General features: G+C 40.8%; 3 protein-coding genes across 4 annotated transcripts in view; all 3 read left to right on the top strand.

The window, feature by feature from the left end:
- Positions 1–2,438: 2,438 nt before the first annotated feature.
- abrab (actin binding Rho activating protein b) lies at positions 2,439–4,831 on the top strand. The gene is made up of 2 exons (XM_073482753.1): positions 2,439–3,244; positions 4,348–4,831. The coding sequence occupies exons 1-2, from the start codon at positions 2,439–2,441 to the stop codon at positions 4,829–4,831; spliced, it is 1,290 nt and encodes a 429-aa protein (XP_073338854.1).
- A 2,329-nt stretch (positions 4,832–7,160) lies between these two features.
- Positions 7,161–13,204, top strand: LOC141010270 (zymogen granule membrane protein 16-like). The gene is made up of 4 exons (XM_073483146.1): positions 7,161–7,170; positions 8,877–9,000; positions 9,226–9,518; positions 13,140–13,204. Exons 1-4 carry the CDS (start codon positions 7,161–7,163, stop codon positions 13,202–13,204), a joined length of 492 nt encoding a protein of 163 aa, XP_073339247.1.
- A 1,106-nt stretch (positions 13,205–14,310) lies between these two features.
- Positions 14,311–19,558, top strand: part of samd12 (sterile alpha motif domain containing 12) — a 112,391-nt gene continuing 107,143 nt past the window's right edge. Inside the window, exon 1 of one of the 2 annotated variants that reach the window (XM_073483955.1) lies at positions 14,311–14,399. In XM_073483955.1, the coding sequence (XP_073340056.1) occupies positions 14,387–14,399 (13 nt within the window). In that variant the 5' untranslated portion in view covers positions 14,311–14,386. Of the gene's footprint in view, positions 14,400–14,956; positions 15,107–19,558 lie in introns of those variants that run through there. The other variant, XM_073483954.1, reaches the window with a different exon arrangement.

Raw genomic sequence — 19,558 nt, forward strand, 5'->3', positions numbered from 1 at the left:
CCATGTTTTTCCATGTGTTTTCATGCCGAACCTGAAACTGTAATGATCCTGTTTGTCCTTGTGGTGGAGCACTGACCCTCCTCTCAGACCAGCATGTGAATCTGTATATATCATCACTCTGACTTGGTTTGAGAAGACATCTCGATGAGTCACTTCCACTCTCCATGACAGACTGCCAACAGCTGCAACTTCATGTCTGTGTGCATGTGTGTGTGCCAAGTTCTATTTATAAATAACCCGCCCCTGCAAACGCTATCATGAAAAACCAACACACATAAATCTACATCATGTATCTTCATATAAAGCGCAGCTCTTAAAAACAGCACTAAACGCCTCTGTCAAGGCACAGATTGAAAAATTGTATAGTGTTGATGTTATTTGCGTTAATGTCAGGATCTCTTAATGTGTGGGTGATTTGTGATCTCACTACCAGCTGCATTGCAAGACTAAACCGCTTCATGCGTAAGCAGGAGATCGTTGTCTCCCCAGGTATCACATTCTTTCCTGGTCAGAAGTTAGCTGTTTCCTTTCACACCTCCGATTAAGTGTCTCCTTGCATGTGTGATACTCTCTGGTGAAGCCTTGGCTGCATCCCCTTGAGGATCAGTACGAAGTGACAGCAGCAAATACACTGAACTACACAGGTTTTTTCAGATTTTTAAGTGTAACGGAAGAATTTTAGACTGTAAGTGTCAGAGAAATAAAAATTAGGTTGTCTTACTTTGTTTTCTCTGCATCTCGGTAAAAATTATTGTGGGCAATTGGACGTCATATAATTTACTAATTCCCTTCTCCGTTTGAAAACTTTGCAATATTTAATGTCAAACCTGACAACAGGAACGACTTAAAAGTAAATTTGCTCAAGTACTGTCCTGAAGTACAGCCATAGGGACAACTATATTTATTAGTTTTAACATATAAAGCATATGATCAACCTGTTAAATAAGATGCATTGATGTAGATAACAGTACCCAACCATTTATAGAAGTGCTTAAATGATCTACCTCAACCCGTTGTGACAGTGTTAATGCATCAGCAATAACATTCTACTAATAGCGCTTAATATATACAGTAGCTGTAGGCTATAATGGGCACGTTGTTGCTTATACTAATGCACTTTTACTTAAAGTATAATCTCAAAAGTAGGATTTTTACTTGTATTTTAGTGTCGTATTGTTACTTTTACTTAAAGTGGAAAAAGGAACTTTTCAACAGTCACCCCTCCTTGTGTTTCCCTGTGGTATTAATGTTGGCGCTGCTGTTGCAAAGACAGTGTTAGCAACGCGGCCACTGCTACCGCTAAAAAAAAAAAACCTGATCATAGCGCTATGAAAACGGTAGAGTAAAACACTCAGTCGTATTAAAAAGTAAGCAGGTTTTGAACCACCTGAAGTCCCAGTGGTAAGAGGAAACACCTGCGCTCTCCAGTTTCCACAGATACTCCAGTTGTTCCACTGTTACCTGGAGACAGCGACCGGGGAAAACAATGCCTCTGCTTGTTTTTGTTGCACAATTTCGTCCTTAATTTTCACAAGAAGAATCGTTCCTGGTGGCAGAATGATTAGCATAGTTAAAGTCAGGTTCATAACAAAACAATACATGGCAGGTGTTATTTTTCCTAGCTATTACTACATGCAATCGGTATTTACTTCAGAATAATAAGCCAAAGCAAAAAGTTGTCTATTGCCAGTTGAAGTAAAAGATTTGAGTATCCACCATTGTTTTTTTTTTAACGTTGTATTGCCAATTTTATATCTGAAGCCAGACTATGTAAATATTAATGGTAGCCACTTTGGTAACAAGTCAAAATAACAGGTTCAAATGTAGCTTTACTAGCTTTAGCTTAAGATCATTACTTTATCTCCCAGCGTACAAAGTCCTCTTCACTTACGTTAAACATGTAGGTGTCTTTATAAAGTCTAGAAAAACAACTGAGCTGACTAATTGTAAATACATTTCCCTTGATTGCTAAGAGGTTGTCTAATAAGCCTATATTTGCATTTTTCTCTGAGATTTTCTGTATCTGTTTATGGGGGATACTGAGCAGTGGTAAGTCTTACATGGTATTTGTGTCAGTACACTTGCTGATTAAGCTCAGCACCCCCTGGTCTACTGCCCTGTTTACCTCTAGTTACATGCTCCACAATCTGTGATGAAATATGAGTCCGTTGGGGTGACCAGTGTCAGGGAAAGACGATCAGGTTGGTAGCCTGGGATGACTCGAATACTTTCCACGGTCATGTTAAGGGTTGCTCTCCCTATTTTAGAGCTGTAGCTGCAGGCGTGTGGTTAGGGAGCAACAGAGAGAGAGAAAGTTCCAGAAAACTAAGATTTTAGTGGAGAGAAGATTAATATGATCAAGCTAATCTGACAGCTGTTAAGGAAGATCACTTAGCGGGATTAATTGTGCCTGAATTGACACAATAATACTCATAATTATGTCTGACAAACAGGCCGGACAAGCTCCCCAAAGGAAACCATCCACCAACAAGAACATTAAGAAGCTCCGCACTATCAGCATGGTGTGCGGCCTGACGAGCAGCTGGCAGCAGTGGGTGACGGATAATGAGAAGAAGCAGGCCAGTGAACCCAGTGGCTGGGCTCCATCTTCATTGGGAGGACCAACAGAGGAACCTTTAAAGAAGTGGGTCCCAAAGAAGCCTCCTCCCGCTCGGACCAAACCAACAGAAACCTCCCAAAGTCATGTCATCAACTCTGGAGAGGCTAAAAAGATCTCAACTCCTCACAAGGAGACCCTAGTTGCATCCAAGACGGAGGAGCCTAAGACCTCAGCCGAGCCACCGGTTGAATCTCGCATCAAGGTGAAGCAAGTGGTGAAGACGGTGACCAGCGGGGTCCAGGAGAAAGGTGCTGGTGTTGGGCTCCTGACCGAGAAGATCAAGAGGGAGTCTCTACCGTCAGATGAGGATATTGACCGGCTTCTGAAGAAGAAAAGCTCGCCTACACGCCGCAGGAAATGCTCCAACATGGTGTCATCTCTGACCAAAAGCTGGAAGCAGGTGGAGAAGGAGCAGAAGCTTGGAAAAGAGGGAGCAGGAACAGGAGAGGGACACACCTGTGGTGGTGATAAAGATGACAGTGGACACCCCGAGGCAAAGAAGGAGGGATTGGACATAGAGGATGCTCGAACACACAGGACAGGCTCTTTAAAAGAAACAGAACAAGAAGAGTCGGATGAAGACTCTGTATCATCGGTGAAGATTAAAAGACCCACTGTGCCAATGTGAGTACATGTCAAGTAAAGAGAGGAAGTTGTCAGATGTAACAGTGTCTTTCTCAATCTGATATCTCTTTTTGAAGCAGGATATTGAGGTGAGACATTTAACAGTCGAGAATCAATCTTAAGCGTAGATGTATAGTAAATGTTGGTTGGGGAGCTAAAAGTAGCTTTGACAAAATGCAGAAGGCCAGGATTGTTTGAATATTTGTACTGACGTTATATGACTTTAACATAATCGCACAGTTAAGGACACGTGTGAGCTCTGAGTTTCAGAGTTGTTAGGGCCACTTGTGGGTTGTTGACCCAACCTGCCTTCATGTGGGTTGCTAGGGCTACGTGAGCCCAGGTGTGAATGGTTGTTAAGCTGTCTGGGGAGGGAACTCAGTGCTGCATTGTAGGCGAGTGATAGGTAGTGTCGTAGGTCACCTCTTCGGTTCAAAGACGGTCGTTCCAGTTTGACATAGATGGATTAATCTGATTCTCTGAAACTCAGAGTTCACACATGTCCTTAACGACTCTGCAAGGACATTCCCACAGAGAGTTTAAAAGCCTGCAACTCCCCTCCAGTTAGTTAGAACTGAATGAGCCTCTTGGATGAGAAGTGAAACGTCGCCGAGAAACGTCCAGTTGCCTATGATACAGGACTTAGGATTTGATAAATATTATCAACCACATAGGATAGAAGGAAAAAGACTTCTGAAATATGAAACATGATGTCACAATGATGTTCTGCTACCAGCTGTTCGTAGAGCCTGACAAGCTTTTGCAATGTCTTCATTCAACAGCCATAAACACATAGTAACAGTCAGCTGTTTTGCCTTATGAGATCCCTTTTTTCTTTCTTTCTCACCAGGCCCTTGCTTGATGCTAACAGCTAATTTTGCAGTTTGAGCTAACAGGGAGGTTTCTAGTGATGATGAGCCTTTTCACGTTTTCAAGTTTTCACGTTGATAACCTGTCTATTAGGTCTGCATTTACCCTTAAGACCAACAAGCAACAACTGCTTACTGCTGCATATTTACAACTCCCCTTGCCCCTTGCAGGATCAAAACAGATACTCAGTGTATTTTTTATTTATCTGTAATATGATCTTACATCCCCCGCAGTTACAAAAAGGAAGCTGAGGACGCCAACAAGATCAACGCTCTCTCCAAGAAATACAGCGCTGTGGGAAACCTCAAGAGCCGCTGGCAGAACTGGGCCTCAGAGCACACCGTAAACCAGAAACTAAACCCCTTCAGTGAGTATTTCGACTATGACTACTCCATGTCCCTCCGCCTCCAGAAGGGCCAAGAGGGTTACGGACGGCCCAAGGAGGGCACCCAAACAGCGGAGAGAGCCAAACGCGCCGAGCAACACATCCACCGCGAGATAGCCGACATGTGTTACGTGATCAGGACCATGGCCGATCCGGACGCAGACGGAAAGACCCGCATCACGTTCGGAGAGCTGTTCGACAGATACGTCCGGATCTCTGACAAGGTGGTGGGGATTCTGATGAGAGCCAGGAAACACGGGAAGGTGGCGTTCGAAGGGGAGATGCTTTGGCAGGGCCAGGATGACGGAGTGATTATTACTCTGCTGGTGTGATGTTAACACCTGGGTCAAAGTTGTACTGGAAATCCTCTTACAGCTACATGGCTGATCTTGTGAGATAACCTCAGTCTTTATCAAGCAGGGCTAAGAAAAGGATTTAAAATCCAATTTGACCTGGGTCTATTCACTGGACACTTGCAGAACAATATCAAAGGAATATGGAGACTACAAAGCTTCTCGGATGTGTCGGTGTGGATTATTCGAGGAATGGATTGCTGCTATTTTTGTAGATACTTGAAGACTCTTTATGTCAGTGTTGTGGGTATTGAGTTGTAGCTGTCATGCACATGTTTTGAGAAATCTCCAAAGACTTTAAAGTTTTAATCCAGGAGCTCGGGGGAGATAGCGCTCTAGCTTTCGGCTGCTTAAGTTTCCATTGAGAGTTGCCTGCAGATTCTCCTATGTGTCTCTTTTGCACTTTCTTTGCGGCTTATATTAATGAGATACTTGATTATGTGTTAATGTACCAAATAACCAGCAGCTCTGCAGTGTAGCGCAGCGCAGTAACTCAAACACAGATAGGGTTTCATTGCCTGAAGAGCTGCGGCTCAGCATTCATTATACTGTACCAGGCACAATGCAGAGGAACAGAGCAGACCACAGCACTTTTAAGTCTCATGGCCTGTTAGACTGAGCCTGTTATGATTAATGTAAAGAGTGACTGTGGCTGTCTGGGGGGGAAAAGGAAAACTTTCCTTTTCACATCCAGTTATTGAGTTTGTAGAGCCACATAGAAGCAGTGGTTGGATATTTTCAGTGTTTGAGAAATTAGGCAATCGGCAAAAAACGTTGTGTATGTTTCAGCAAACCACAGATATACTTAAACTGTACGTTTGTTTATGTTGCGACTTCACATTTCTTTAGGTTCAGTTTTCTATTTTAGGTTGTGACAACACTGTGCTTATGGTCTGGTTAGGTTTAGGCCCTAAAAACCACTTGGTTAGGGTTCGGAAATAATCATGTTTTGGCTCAAAACACTGCACCTGATTTGGTCGGCACAAACATGGCTGTAAAAGTCCATTTTTTAATAAAAAAATAAATCTTTTTTTTGTCGACTGGGCTTAAATTGAAGATGCTTTTTGAAACCATTTTTATATACCTATGCAAAATAGACATTGTGCTCACTGCTGTAAAGCGCATGAACAAATACTCAGAGCATTACAGCTTTAAGCACTCACAACTGGGACTTGTTGAGCGAAGGGCGCCAGCTCAAGAAATAAATCTGAAGTGAAGTGTATGTGACTGTTGGGGTGGAACAGGTAGAGTGCCTGTCCTCCAGTTGATAGGTTAACAAATCGCTTCTTGACCCCTGCAGTGAAATATTATTGCAGGATTTGCTATGAAGGCGCCTTTTATCCTCTCGTCATTTTTCAAATCACTCAGTTGAAGCCAGTGTTGCAAATCCCTGTGAAATATTGTTTAAATTTGAATGTCTAATCAAATAACTGGAGAAAAATCTTTCACTTTTGAAGCCAGTGTTGGAACACCTTTTCATCGTGACCATAGATGTTTTTTGGATCATCAAAAAATGGTATCGGTATTGTTTTTAGTCTCTCGTTTTATATACACGCTATTCAGATCAGAATAAGCAGTAATGTGGAGCACCATGCTGTCTAATGTCTGTTTGATTGCAGTTTTATTTGATTATCACACACAGCTGGTTCAAAATACATCTGAGGAATTTCCCCTTCAGCTGGTTTCGTGAAAGAGTCAGGAACACTCACAAGTTATGTCAGGCAAGACGAGGTATGCACAGATCATTAAAAAAATCCCATCAAGTGGTAACGTCACACATTTTCAGTATGTCCAGTTGTCACTTCCTGCAAGATTACTGAGCACAATCGGTCACGCAAGAACTGACAATACATTTGCTTCCTTATGCAGAAAGATCTCATCTCATTTTCTGCTGCTGAGTCCGAGGAATGGGACACCTGTGATCCCATTGACCACACAACCAAGACCAGTTTAAATTTCTTAAGGAAGAAAGTTGGCACAAGGTTGCACTGGTTATTTCCCATTAAGATTCAGTGGTTGTCTTTATTTATTAGAAAAACTTTCACCTGTTAGTTATCCACACTGGTTTATTGCAACTAGAGTAACAATAAAAATCGATAAGCACAGAATACCATGACATTAGCCAGAAAATGAAGTGATAGAAGAAACATTTTTTTAAAAAAACAAAACAATTATGTAATAATGACGGAGACCAGAAGCCAAAATCAATGCAGATTTCAAACATTTTTAAAAGGGTTACACACCATTAATGGGTACATAGAGGTCAGACTGGTTTTATCACATTTTAATCCGGTAACAGATGATAAAGATGAAGGCTGGTAAAAAATACCTGACATACCGTCAACGCCATCCACCTACACGCTACGTCTTAGCTTAAAGGAAGTAATAATAAAAAGTTAGGGAAGGCACATCAGCAGCACCACAGTATAAATAAACTGAACACTGCAGGTCGACTTCAGTAGACTTCTGATGCTTCAGTAACTCAAATGCACACCTGAACTGTAAGTATAATTTTGCTGTTTCTTCCTATTCGTTTGACCTCCAGTTGACTTCTACAGTATCTATCCTAGATATTTAGACATTATTTGGGAAATCAAAACTAGCTGAATCGTTTTACATTTTCTGTCTCACCCGCTGAAGGTTTCTTCTGATCGCAGAGAAAACATCAAATCAGACAGGTGAGAGTGAATTAGTATTTGTCCAACAGTCTATGATAATTATTAAAAATGAGATGCCGTGAATAAAAACTGTTCTCTCTTTTTTCACAGAATGCTTTATGCTGCAGTCTTTGTTCTTCTTGCATACTCCACTTTAGCTGCCTGTAAGTGTCTATGTACTGTATTCTCTACTATGAGTCAAGTGTGTGGTCAAGAGATGTACCGACAATTTTAAAGCACTCTTATGCAGATGCAATGCATGTTTTTTGTTTTTTTTAAAGATTTTAGTAACTTTCAGTAGAGTAAAGTAACTTAAAACATCTATTCGAGTATTGTACTTAAAAGCACACTATGCAGGATTTGTCGATATCTGTACACTTTTCGCCATTTAAAGGTCCATTTTATAAGAAAGTTTTTAAAGAAAGAAACACTGTATTTGACTCAAAAATCAACCTTATTCCAAAGTGGACCTTTGAATGTGCAGTAAGTGATTCTCGAGAAATTTAATTGAGGAGTCTCATTCCAAGGTTGATAAATAAACGGTCGTTCGGCCACCACAAACCAAAACTGGCAAGCCACCAACAGGAAGCATCGATGCATGACAACCGAGGAATAAGACTCAACAATCAGCTGTGTTTCTCCAGACACTTAAACCCAAAAATGTCCTGAACACAACAAAATACTAAGAAATAGAAAAATACAGGAAGATAGCAGGTGTCTGCAGATACAGACACCGCCACACACTTCAAGCAGGATAATTACAGCTTAGTATACCATTACATAAAATTTAAGGTACTTGTACTTTAATTGAGTGATTCCATTGTACACTAAGTTGTACTTTATACTTTGTATTTTTTACTCACCTACATTTTTTAAATAGCTTTTGCAGATTTGAATTTATTTATAAATGTGAACAAACAGTTTCACTTGAGCTTCTTTAGTAGTTCGATAGGTGTCACAGGATTGAACTGACACTCTACAGCCAATCAGAATGTATTATGGTGGATTGAGCCACCCGGTAATATATAAGTAAGCAAGATTTGCTACGCCAAGACCAGCTATAATATTATTGATGTTTTACACGATTTTCTAATTATAATCCAATAACATAATATGTATTATTCTGAACAGGGCCATCCTGCATTACGAGTACTTTTGGTACTTTAAGTACGCTGTATACTTGATACTTAAATGAGACGTGACATGCAGGACGAGTATTTTTACACTTTGAGGATGTATGTGTGTAATATGAGCTTGTCACACTCTTCTCCTATATGCAATGTTTATTGTTTATGTTTAAATACAGCTGCATGTTGGTGAAGACTGCACAAAAAGTTCATAAATGTTTGTTTCTCTCTTACTTCCAGCTCAGCTTCAGTACTCCTTCTCCGCAGCGGTGGGATCAGGAAGTGGCGTTCCGTACAGTCTCACAGGAGACGGCAGGATCACAGCCGTCCGAGTGTGGGAGAACACTGGCAACCTCGTCTACGGGTAAATATCTGACATATTAGTTCATCACACATTACTTAATACATTTTTGGCTACACAAACAATACTTTGAAGGATCAATTTGTTGGTGTTTTTGCTTTTTCCGATTATTAAAAAGAAAAATGTAGAATGGCACCAGACTTCGTGTTTAAACAGTGGCTGAACTTTGATGACATTGATTATGTCACTATGATTATTACACCATTAGCGTCTTTTTCCCGTCCTCAGTTTCCAGTTCCGCTACGGCGCCATCTGGTCCGCGGCCGTTGGTCGCAAATACGGCGCGTTCAAGGAGATGGAGCTTTTTGATGGTGAAGCCATCATCGAAGTCTCTGGGAAGTATAACCATTACGTGCAGTCGGTGGTGTTTACAACTAGCAGGGGCCGCACGCTGCATGCAGGCCACCCCTCAGGCTTCTCCTTCAACATGTATCCCACCCACCCCGACGCTGAGCTGCGCTTCATCAGCGGCCGGGTCCATGGAGCCATCACCTCCATCGCAGCACACTGGGCTGTCGTCGGTACACCTAACAGCACGGAGCACTGAGTTCAGTTCAGTTGTGCATTTTGTTCGTTTCTTAACCTTTTATGTCCCAAAATTGAACCATCTCCTGCTAAGCAGCTGAGCTTTAATGCATTTTGCTGAAAACATGTTTGTCAAAGTGTCTGTCTTTGTTTGATTTTCATGCACAGTATGTATGAGCATAGGATTACAGAAGAAAATGCTTTCACAAACACATGTACTGTATAATTCTTTTATGATGTGTAACTTTGATCTGAATCGGTTTCATTTCTTCATTTTACCTGTACATTTGTGTACGCGGTGCTCTTGTCCTTGTTTGAAACATGTAAGAGGTTAGATGTTTATTAAAAATTAATGTCTTGCAAATCAAAACTGCCCACATCACCGTGTTCAAAAAAATCTAAAATGTACGTATTTTTCCTGTTCGTTTTACAGATTTTCCCTGTATTTTGTAAATACACAGCCATGCCCATAACATTACCAAAAATAGACTGTGAAATTACATGTCAAATGTAAAATAAAATGGGAAATCTGTAAATAACCATGAAAATGTTACATACAAGTTTAATACTACAATTCGATTTAAAGGTGCGCTATCAATAAAAAAGATGTCCTCAGATGGTAATAAGGTCCCCAGAACGCTGTGTGAAGTTAGACGGCTGCCAATACAAGTAACACAATATAAAAGTTTTGCTGTCCTTTGATGACAGTTTGTTTATTCAGTCATGAAAATCAGTGAATCAAGTTTTTCTCTTCTCATTAGAAGTCCCTGCACATTAATAAATTACTTTAAATCTGTGAAAATTAACAGAAACTGTAATTGTATTACATTAAATGCTTCTTAAATATACAAGATTTTTCACATAAAATTATACAATCAAACCCAACTACTAACAGCACTCCTCTTCAATTTTAAGCCAGATTTTTTGTATTATAGCAGTGTTCAACCAAGGTAATTTCATTGTTTTATATGTATAAATATCCTTGATTCAAAAAATAAACAAGATCTAATTTAAAATTAAAGCTAAAACCTGTATTTTAAGTAAAAAAGCTACTGTTCTTACAAGATTTTTATGTTATTTTCCGGTATTTTTGGCACCCCCTGCTGGCGGAAATTTACCTGTTTATGATATGCATTACTTTCACTTTGGACATGTGCAGTTGGAGCAGCTCCAGACAGTCTACGTCACACCAGGAAACACACAACTTAAAATTGCTACCGGTGTGTCTCAGAGGCTTTAACTGGAGGTGACTGCTCTGCGCGTTTAAAATTTTCACAAACACACCGTCACCTTTTTTTTAATGAGAATTCTATGAGAAGATTGATAATACTGTCTGATAAGCTTGAGGTGATTAGCTTAGCTTAGCATTTGGTTTGACGTGAAGTTATAAGTATAGTTATTTTTAATGTATTTTGTCCAGGTTCCAGGGATCTCACAGAAGTCCAGGAAGTCACTCCACCCAGCTCATTAACTCTTAAAGTAATGCTTGTAAAACCATAACTCCTTTCTTTCTTTCTTTCTTTCTTTCTTTATTTTTACATATATATATAGTATATAGATATAGTATATTTTTTAGCAACCAGGCTAGCTGTGTCCCCCTGCTTCAAGGCTTCAGTTACACTAATTGTCTCCTGGTTGTGGCAAAAAAGCTTATTTCCCAGAAGTATACCTTTAATTAATCTTTAAATGTCATTTTGTGTTTTTGCCATTAAGGCTGCCAACCCCTCTATAAATAGAAACTCTTAAAAAAAAGATTTTTTCCTTGTTACTATGATCAATATGTCAAAGTAAGAGTGTGATATTAGTTTGGGGATTCTCCACAGGGATGACCTGAGGTCACCAAAATCACTCTCAGCAGGAAGTAAACATTTTCCTCAGGCATCCATTGTTTGAAGTTTTTCTTGGATGAATTACTAATGTACCTTCTATCTTCATGGACTTTCACATTGTATGGAAATGACCCAAAAAATCATGTGTTCTGGTGACCGATTAGAAGTAAATTGCTTTACTGACTTTTTCACAGATTGCACGATATGTGTGCTCACAGACAACCGCAACTTTTCCCCATAAATTCCATAACTTTCTTTTCATTTCTACCCTTTGTTTGGTTGTTTTTCTCCCATTAATCTATTTTAAGTATACCAGAACTCATGACTCACACAGTGACTGCAAAAAATCACGACAAGCAGGAAGATGAAGAAGATGCCGGGGAAACCCCTCATGTACCTTCTAAGCAGAGGTTAGAACAAAAGAAGAGATCAGGAAGAAGACAGCGCAGACCGACAGCCACGCCTGTTGAAGCTGATTCGTGTTAAGCACAACAAATGTGCCGCAAATGACACACTTCCTCATACAGTCACATGCATTATCTGATTTATCAGACAAGGATATCTGAGATGGAAAGGTCACAACCAAATACCATGCAGACAGAGAGGCTGGGCCCTGCGTGTTTTGTCCTGTAATACCTGTACTGCATGTCCTGTCTCAGAGATATTGTTGTTAACTAACTTGCAGATGCTTCATGCTTCATGCTTCTTCTACTTTCACTTTAACTAAATAACCTCATGACCAGAGTCCTTTTTCTTGTGTGGTACAGCTTATTATGTACAATATGTTCATGTGCAGCATTGACAGACAGAAGGAAAAGTTCCACAGGTCGATAGAGTTAAAAATGTAACTTACAGATATCAAAAAACAGAATTTCTTCATTTTCTGACTGAATAAACTGAATAAACAAACTGAAAACAAAACACAATTTCATACTGTTTATATTTGGCGGACCCTGCCACCGTCCCAGCTTCAAACAGTGTTCTGGAGGCCTTATTTTCCTCTGAGAACAGCTTGTTAATGCAGTTATGGAGAAAATAAATACATTACTCAGAATTAGTTGGGTATATTGGGTTATGGGTGCATATATACATGTGCATGGGTATACAATAAAGTTTCAGATATGTCACAGAACAAACACTAAAATATCTCAATATCTCTAACTCATTTTGAGGAGTGTATTGCTGAGTTTGTATTATAACCTCCTTAATATTTTAAATATTAAAATTCTGGGTTTGAATGTCTTTTCCAAAACTACATAGTGTGCTATCTATAAAATAGGCGCTAATTTCCATATATTTCCAGATCATACGTTTCCACTTGGCTGACAGAAAACATGTTACAGAATCGATGTTTTCATCTTTTCCTCCATCCTTCCCTTGACACAATGAGTAACAACACACTGCATATGCTACTGTATGTCTCACGTCTCCAGGGGGTATAGTAGGTGTGTCATGTTAAAACAGCTCTGTTTAATTAGCATACCAAAGAGGATTAACAAATCTTTACCCTAGCTGTCAGTCTGACAACCTGATAATTATGGTATGCACATTTGGACGCAGCCGTTCTATAAATAAGCTGCTGTTTTATTGCTTGCACCAGTGGAGCGCACAAAGCTGAATCTATGGTTGTGTGGCGGACAGGCTTCTTGGCTTTATGTTCTGCCCCGTGGACATGAACAGAGGTGCTGCCAGTGTTGTTGTCACCTTGATTTCAACTATAACCCTGTTAGGAGTGAGGCCAGTGGAGGTGCTAGACTGTCACAGCACCTCCTCTCAACTCCCCTACAGACTACTCAATGCTGCATCAGATCCAGGAAGATGAGCAGCCCTTCAACCCGCTAGCTAAGCAGTGATGGCTTTAATATGAAATCTCACTTTCCAGCTGCAGCTTCTGTTTCAAAATGCTTTGAATTTTTCCTTCTTACCATAACGGTTGGGACAGTGGACACGCCCTTTCAATCATCCCCTTGCTACAGAGTGCTGCAGGGGTGATATTTTTGCAGGCTAACACAGAAGTTAGGTTTCCTTGTTCCCGTTTCAAAAGCTTGTTGTATTTTTCTATTGGGTTTTGGATTATTGCAGAAACACAAGACTGTGATGCTTACACATTTTGTTCTTCACAGATAAACACCACTTTTACAATTTTTGAAGCGTAACATTAGGCGATAAGCAATCACGGTTGCATGGCATCAAGGTCACCACCCTATACTATACTATACACACTTAACTCTAAATTGATCAGTCTACATATTGTAAAGTTAGGGGAGTCTATTCTGGGCCGAGACTCATCCTCAGTTCAAGTTTTGTGTAAATCTGTTCAGCAGTTTTTGTGTAACCCTGACAACAAACCAACTAACCAACAAAACAAACAAGCGGACACGGGTGAAAACATAACCTCCATGGCCAGATTTCTCTGTGGTGGAGTATTGTTTGGAAACATTAGGGACACAAGTCAACAAAGGTCAAAAATAAGGTCCCCAGAACACTGTTTGGAGCCACATGTAGAAAGGTGGCAGGGTCCGCCAAATATAAACGAGGTAAAACAGTATGAAACTGTGTCGTCCTTTAAGGTCAGTTTGTTTATTCAGTCATGAAAACAAAGACAGTTTGTTTATTTAGTTTGTTTATGCATAGAAAAGATCTTTCTCCTGGATTAAAATGTCTGCCCCAACACTACATAGCGCACCTTTAATGCAGAAATGTTACATATTACATCTTTAAGATTTTTTTTTTTAATTACAAGTTTTCTGACATTTTCTCCAAATAATTGCTAATTTACATATATTTCCTGCCTTCTCTGCAAAAACATCTGAAACGTGCCCTTCCTTCCCCTCCCTCTTCCAGAAAGCGCTGAGCCTACACTTCCCAGGATCCTTTGAGGCGCGGCAGCAGCTGTGCGCTCCGGCTCGCCCGCAGCAAAGTGATGATAACACGCCAAACAAGGTACAATGAGGGAGCGCTGACTTTTACATTCTCGCCTGGCTCCCCCTTTTTTCTTTTTGCGCGAGTGATGCCCAGATCTGTGGAGCGGCACGATGGCTGTGGAAGGTAAGAGCGCATCAACCTGTGTGTTCATCTGCTGTTTAACAGACACCAGACTGAGGAGTTTACAGCTGACATGATGAGACTGTGGGGAGCTGTGTGTTGGTGCTGAATGTGCTCAACCCAGACACTGTCGGGTCAACTGTGAGAGGCTGTGATTGGGTGATGGTGCAGCCTCTGCTCTCTCCGCATTACGTACGCTGTCCTGCTCATGTTCTCCTTTTTTATCACACTGTTCTTGGTCTTGGTACATGATCACACACCATAAAGACCCGTGTTAACGCGCAGCCTCTTTCTGTATATATATCGCTGCTGCTGCTGCTGCTGCTGTGTGTGTGCGCGCTGCGATTGGAGACTGGTTAACAGGTCTGCGACCGAGAAGCGTAATCATCCCCGGTGTGAGGCGCACGGGATAGATTTTTATAATCTGGGAAATTAATTTTTACTGGGAATATCCAGCGGGTTGTTGCGCAACAGAGCACCGTGTGTGCGCCCCGAGAACCAGTCAGGTTTTAAGGCTGCTCATCTGGCAGCAGGTGGTGTGACATGTGGACCGGGTGAAGTCCTCCTCTTGACTGGCAGAGAAGGAGCTCCAGACATTTCGGAGGTGAGGGGAGATAAAAAGGGTGACAGTGACGGCCAGTGACCCGGGATGCTCGGCCAATCTCCTCACCTTATCGGAGGCATCTTGTGGATCCAGAATCCGATGAGAGGTATGTTTGAAGGAGGGGTGGAGGGGATGGAGTGTCACATGCATGCTGGCTCTCTCCCATTAAAACGCTTTCCCAGCGCAGGCCGGTGTGCGTTTGCCCATGCAGGTATGGCTGGTATGAGCCCGTGGCACTCCTGCATACTTCGTCTAGATCAGGTTATTCATCTCTGACAGGCTTACAGGACGTTTCCCATACAATGTCCACATGTTGACCTGAAACTGGCTCTCCTGTTCCTCTTGTTCCTCTTGTGAGATTTATGAAAGTGGACTTTTTATGCCAATATTTGCACTGAAAGCACAGGAAGTGCCGCACGCAGGGAGTGATCCTTAGTTCTGCATATTTTCTCATGGTAAGGACCCAAAAATAGACACATGTGAAGCAGCAATCTACTGGTTTTAGTGCAACATTTCTACCTCTGAACTCCTGGATCACAGCCATCATTCTTGTCTCACCAGGCTGTAACTCACAGTAAAAAGCAAATCAGATATTTGTACTCAAGGATCACCTGAAAGCTCTAAACAGCTTCTCTATTCGTGCCTCCTAAGATCAAGAAATGTCTTCTGACAGCTGACCCACAGGTGTAAAGACATTGCCACCTGCCTCAGAGCTCGAAATGTAATACTTCTGTAATGGTATACAGAGAGCACAGCAGCAGCAGCAGCAGCACATCAGCCTGTATGGTTTCATTCATGCATCTCTCGAGATTCGCCTTTCAAAGCAGTAAAGAGAAAGGCGGCTGCTGAGGCTGCCTGCAGATGCACACTTTGTTCCGAGCTGAATGGTTTCACCAGTTTTCTTCTGCTTCTTTATCCTTTTTCTGGTCTTTTCTTACCCACAGATGAATATTTTAACAGCATCTTTCAGCTAGATGTAATTGGTTATGGATGAAATGTGCTTCATCCCCTCAACGAGCATGAAATTCCCAAATTATATCATTCTCATGTAACAGTTTTACATATTTTACAAAACTATTCGATTGCTGTGAGATACCAGAGATAGTTAAATGCATTTCAGGAGTAGAAGACCGTTTTTTGTTTCTTCTTCTTCTTCTTTTTTGAAAAGCAAGCATCAATACAATTTGTGACTGGAGCAGTTCAAGCAGCTAGCCATAGGACACCTCGGTGCATTCAGCCGTGATTCACCGACCTGTGTCACTGACGGAGATGAATTATATGAGTCACGTCCCCATCCACCGGAGCCGCTATAACTAATATGTCTGACAGAATTAGGGAGAAAAACCTGCGCTTCCAAACACTCAAGGTCGGATCCGATTCTGCCGGAGCAGCCGAAACATCCTGTCCCGTGGCTGATATACAATACTTTGAAATAGTTTCTCCTTGAAGACTGTGATGATATGGCTCTGCCTCGCGGAGGACAGTAGGATTAAAGTCAGACTTGGAAAGTTACTAAGTACATTCACTCAAGTACAGCCTTAAAATATAGTTTCAGTGTACTTTATCTGGGTGTTTACATTTCAGAGGAAAAGAGGTGACTTCCCACATTCAGAATATACTTCCAAAGCATTTTTTGAGCTTCTCAAATACACAACCCTGCCTGATTGAGGCCTCTTGTCACGTTTCAGACGTCTGAGTTGTTAAAAGTTTCATCAAAGCAATATTTCTCCTCTAAACTTCTCAGATGGTTTCATTTAAATAGCTGTTCATGGCCAGAAGAGGTCAAATGATCCTTGATCAAAGTCCAAATGCGTTTAAATTTGTGGAGCAGAACTTTCTCTTTTGCTCCATTAATCGTCTCACAGCCCCTCAGCTTTATCTTGTGAATCTTTTAAGGGGCCCCGACTCGTGATGAGCGACGATTGCATCAGTATTAACAACCCAATGATGTTATATTTAATAGTATTTCAATCACACAGGCCAATTTTCAGCAAAAGTCCATTTTTGATACCTTAAGAAGCAAGTTTGTTTCTGCTAATACTTCTGTACTTTTACTTTGGGTGGATTTTGAATGAATAACTTTGACTTGTAACAGAGTATTGTGTTGTACCGATACTTGAGTGAAGAATCTGGACCTTTACCAGCAGTGATAGGACCATCATCTAACCATATCATTTGGATTTGGTTCTGAAATTGAGTTATTCAGTCTTTGATAGGAAAGTAAAGACTGACCTGGGATAGTTTGTTGCACAGAACCATCTGGAGAAACCTTTAGAAATTATTTGGAAAAGAGCAGGCACCTTCAAAAAATGCTTGGCAGGTGATTGGGTGAACCATCTGTCTATCCAGGTGGTCCTCATCATAAAAACGACCATATAGAACAACTGTGAAAGCAGCTTATTATGTTTCATATTTACGTTTCTTGTTCGGTGGCGACCTCTAGTGGCCAAAGTAATTATGGCGGCAGCAAAGGAGGAAGTCAGGCTAAGTAGTTTAAAGAGCATATGGAGGAGGTTGGGGATGGATGTTTGGGTCAAACAAGCACAGGACTTTTATCTACGAGACTGCAGTTCATGTTCAGAGTTAAAGGGAGTATCAGCGGGAAGTTATGTACCTTCAGTTGTGAACGTACGCGACTTAAGTTAAAATAAGTAATGTAGTTATTTTGAGCCAAACCACATTGTTTTCCTAAACCTAACCAAACTCAAGCTTATGATGAAAAGAGAGAGAAAGAGAGAAGAGCAAAAACATCTTTTCCATACCGACTGTCCAGCATTTTTGCCTTTACCTGTTCATGAGCCACCATTGTTGTTTTCCAATGAACAGTTGCTTCTCTCACCGGTTGTCACACCTAAACCACACCTGTAGCTGCAAGCAGTTCCCCAGAGGGCACTGATTGGTCGACTCGCTGTGTGTCTGTTCTGGATGGATGGATTGTAAAGTAGTGACTGTTTGGGCAATGAAATAATTTTTTCATCAAGTGAAATTATATTATTCAATTAAAAGCCAAGAGGTTTACGACTATTCTTTTGGGAGCAAAAAAAGCAAAATTATCTTCTTTTTTTTAATGCTATTTGTAGAATAAATGATTAATTGATGAGTTGAAAGAAATGTTAGTTACTCTTACAATGAATCTATTACACTGGCATGTATGTATATGCATGTCGAGTATCATCCTATCTCAGTTCTGTTCCCTCTAGGATGATACTCACAGTTTTCCCACAGTGCAAACCGATCCCCATTTCTAAATTTGCCACAGTTTGCTAAAAAAAAAAAAAAAAGTCCTGGATCTAATTAAAGCTGCTTTTGTTTTATTTCTCATGCGGTACGAGCAAATCTGTCCCTGCGGACCGGACAGAGCTCACTGCAGCACCATCACTTGTAATTTAAGATGTGACGTTTGAGGGAAATCACAACAACTCTGCAGTGTCACTGTTTTCTGTTCCAGTGCTCCACCAACCCCTCGAAGACAGAGAATATAGGTCAACTATTTAATCATTTATAACACATGAGAAGACAATAAGCTCTTTGAGAAACCGGCACTTTGGAGAGTGCTTACCCAATTTTCGAGCGTTCCTTTGGAAGGCGCTTTCACTTAGCCGTGTGCAAGACGACAACAAACCCCACAACCTTCTGCAGAGCTCTGTACTGATAATACTTTGAGCTGGCAAGCGTTTCAATTTACACTCCAGGGAACAATTTAATCAGGTTCTATAAATAATCTGAAAATTCAATAATGGCTGCTTTTACTTCAAATTCTTAAGGAGCATTTTCCTCTTTGCAAAGCAGCTTTTTGTGTTTGTGAAAAATGAATACCTCATTGCATGATCTTGTGAGAGTCTAGCCCAGAGATTAAACGCTTGACGAAGATGTTCTGCTGGTTCTGAAAAATGTTTGGTTCTCTATGACACAACTCTTCTGCAAGAGGTGTAAGACCAGAGACAAGAGCCTCGGGGATGGTTACATCATGTCGGACAGGAAGTCTGATGCCCTCTTTGAGATGGGATACGTCATCAGTTTCTGTGCTCGCGCTCGGAAGACACAACAAACCACAAACACACACACAGATTAATATCATTTTAATTGTGTTAAATAGGCACAGCAGTCGAGGCTTCTGGTGATCATTCTGCCTCGAGTCCTCATTACAGTCAGAGACATCATGGTCTCAAGTGCTGTTGTCTCATAGCAACTGACATGGACAAAGTCACGACTTGATGATTGAACGTTTGTTCAGCTCGGACTCGAGTTGACTCGTCACTGTTTTGATGACTTTCAACTTGTCTTGATAGAAAACAAATGACCCGAGACTTGGAAGTTAAAGACTTGTGACTTGAATGTATGTGTTCATTTTTTATGTTTTCAGTTTAGCTTTTGTAGACTGGCAGGATTTCACTGTTTAATTGTGATGGGGAGGAAATATTTGGTTGATTGAGCAGAATTAAAGAAAACAAATAAACTCTTATGTCATACAGATTCAATTCATTGTCCTACTTTTTGAACAGGTTAGATGAATCAGGCAATAATTTCATTATTACACAGGGACTAGTACCTTGTCTTG

Source organism: Pagrus major, chromosome 16, assembly GCF_040436345.1.
Source record: "Pagrus major chromosome 16, Pma_NU_1.0".
Classification (NCBI taxonomy): domain Eukaryota; kingdom Metazoa; phylum Chordata; class Actinopteri; order Spariformes; family Sparidae; genus Pagrus; species Pagrus major.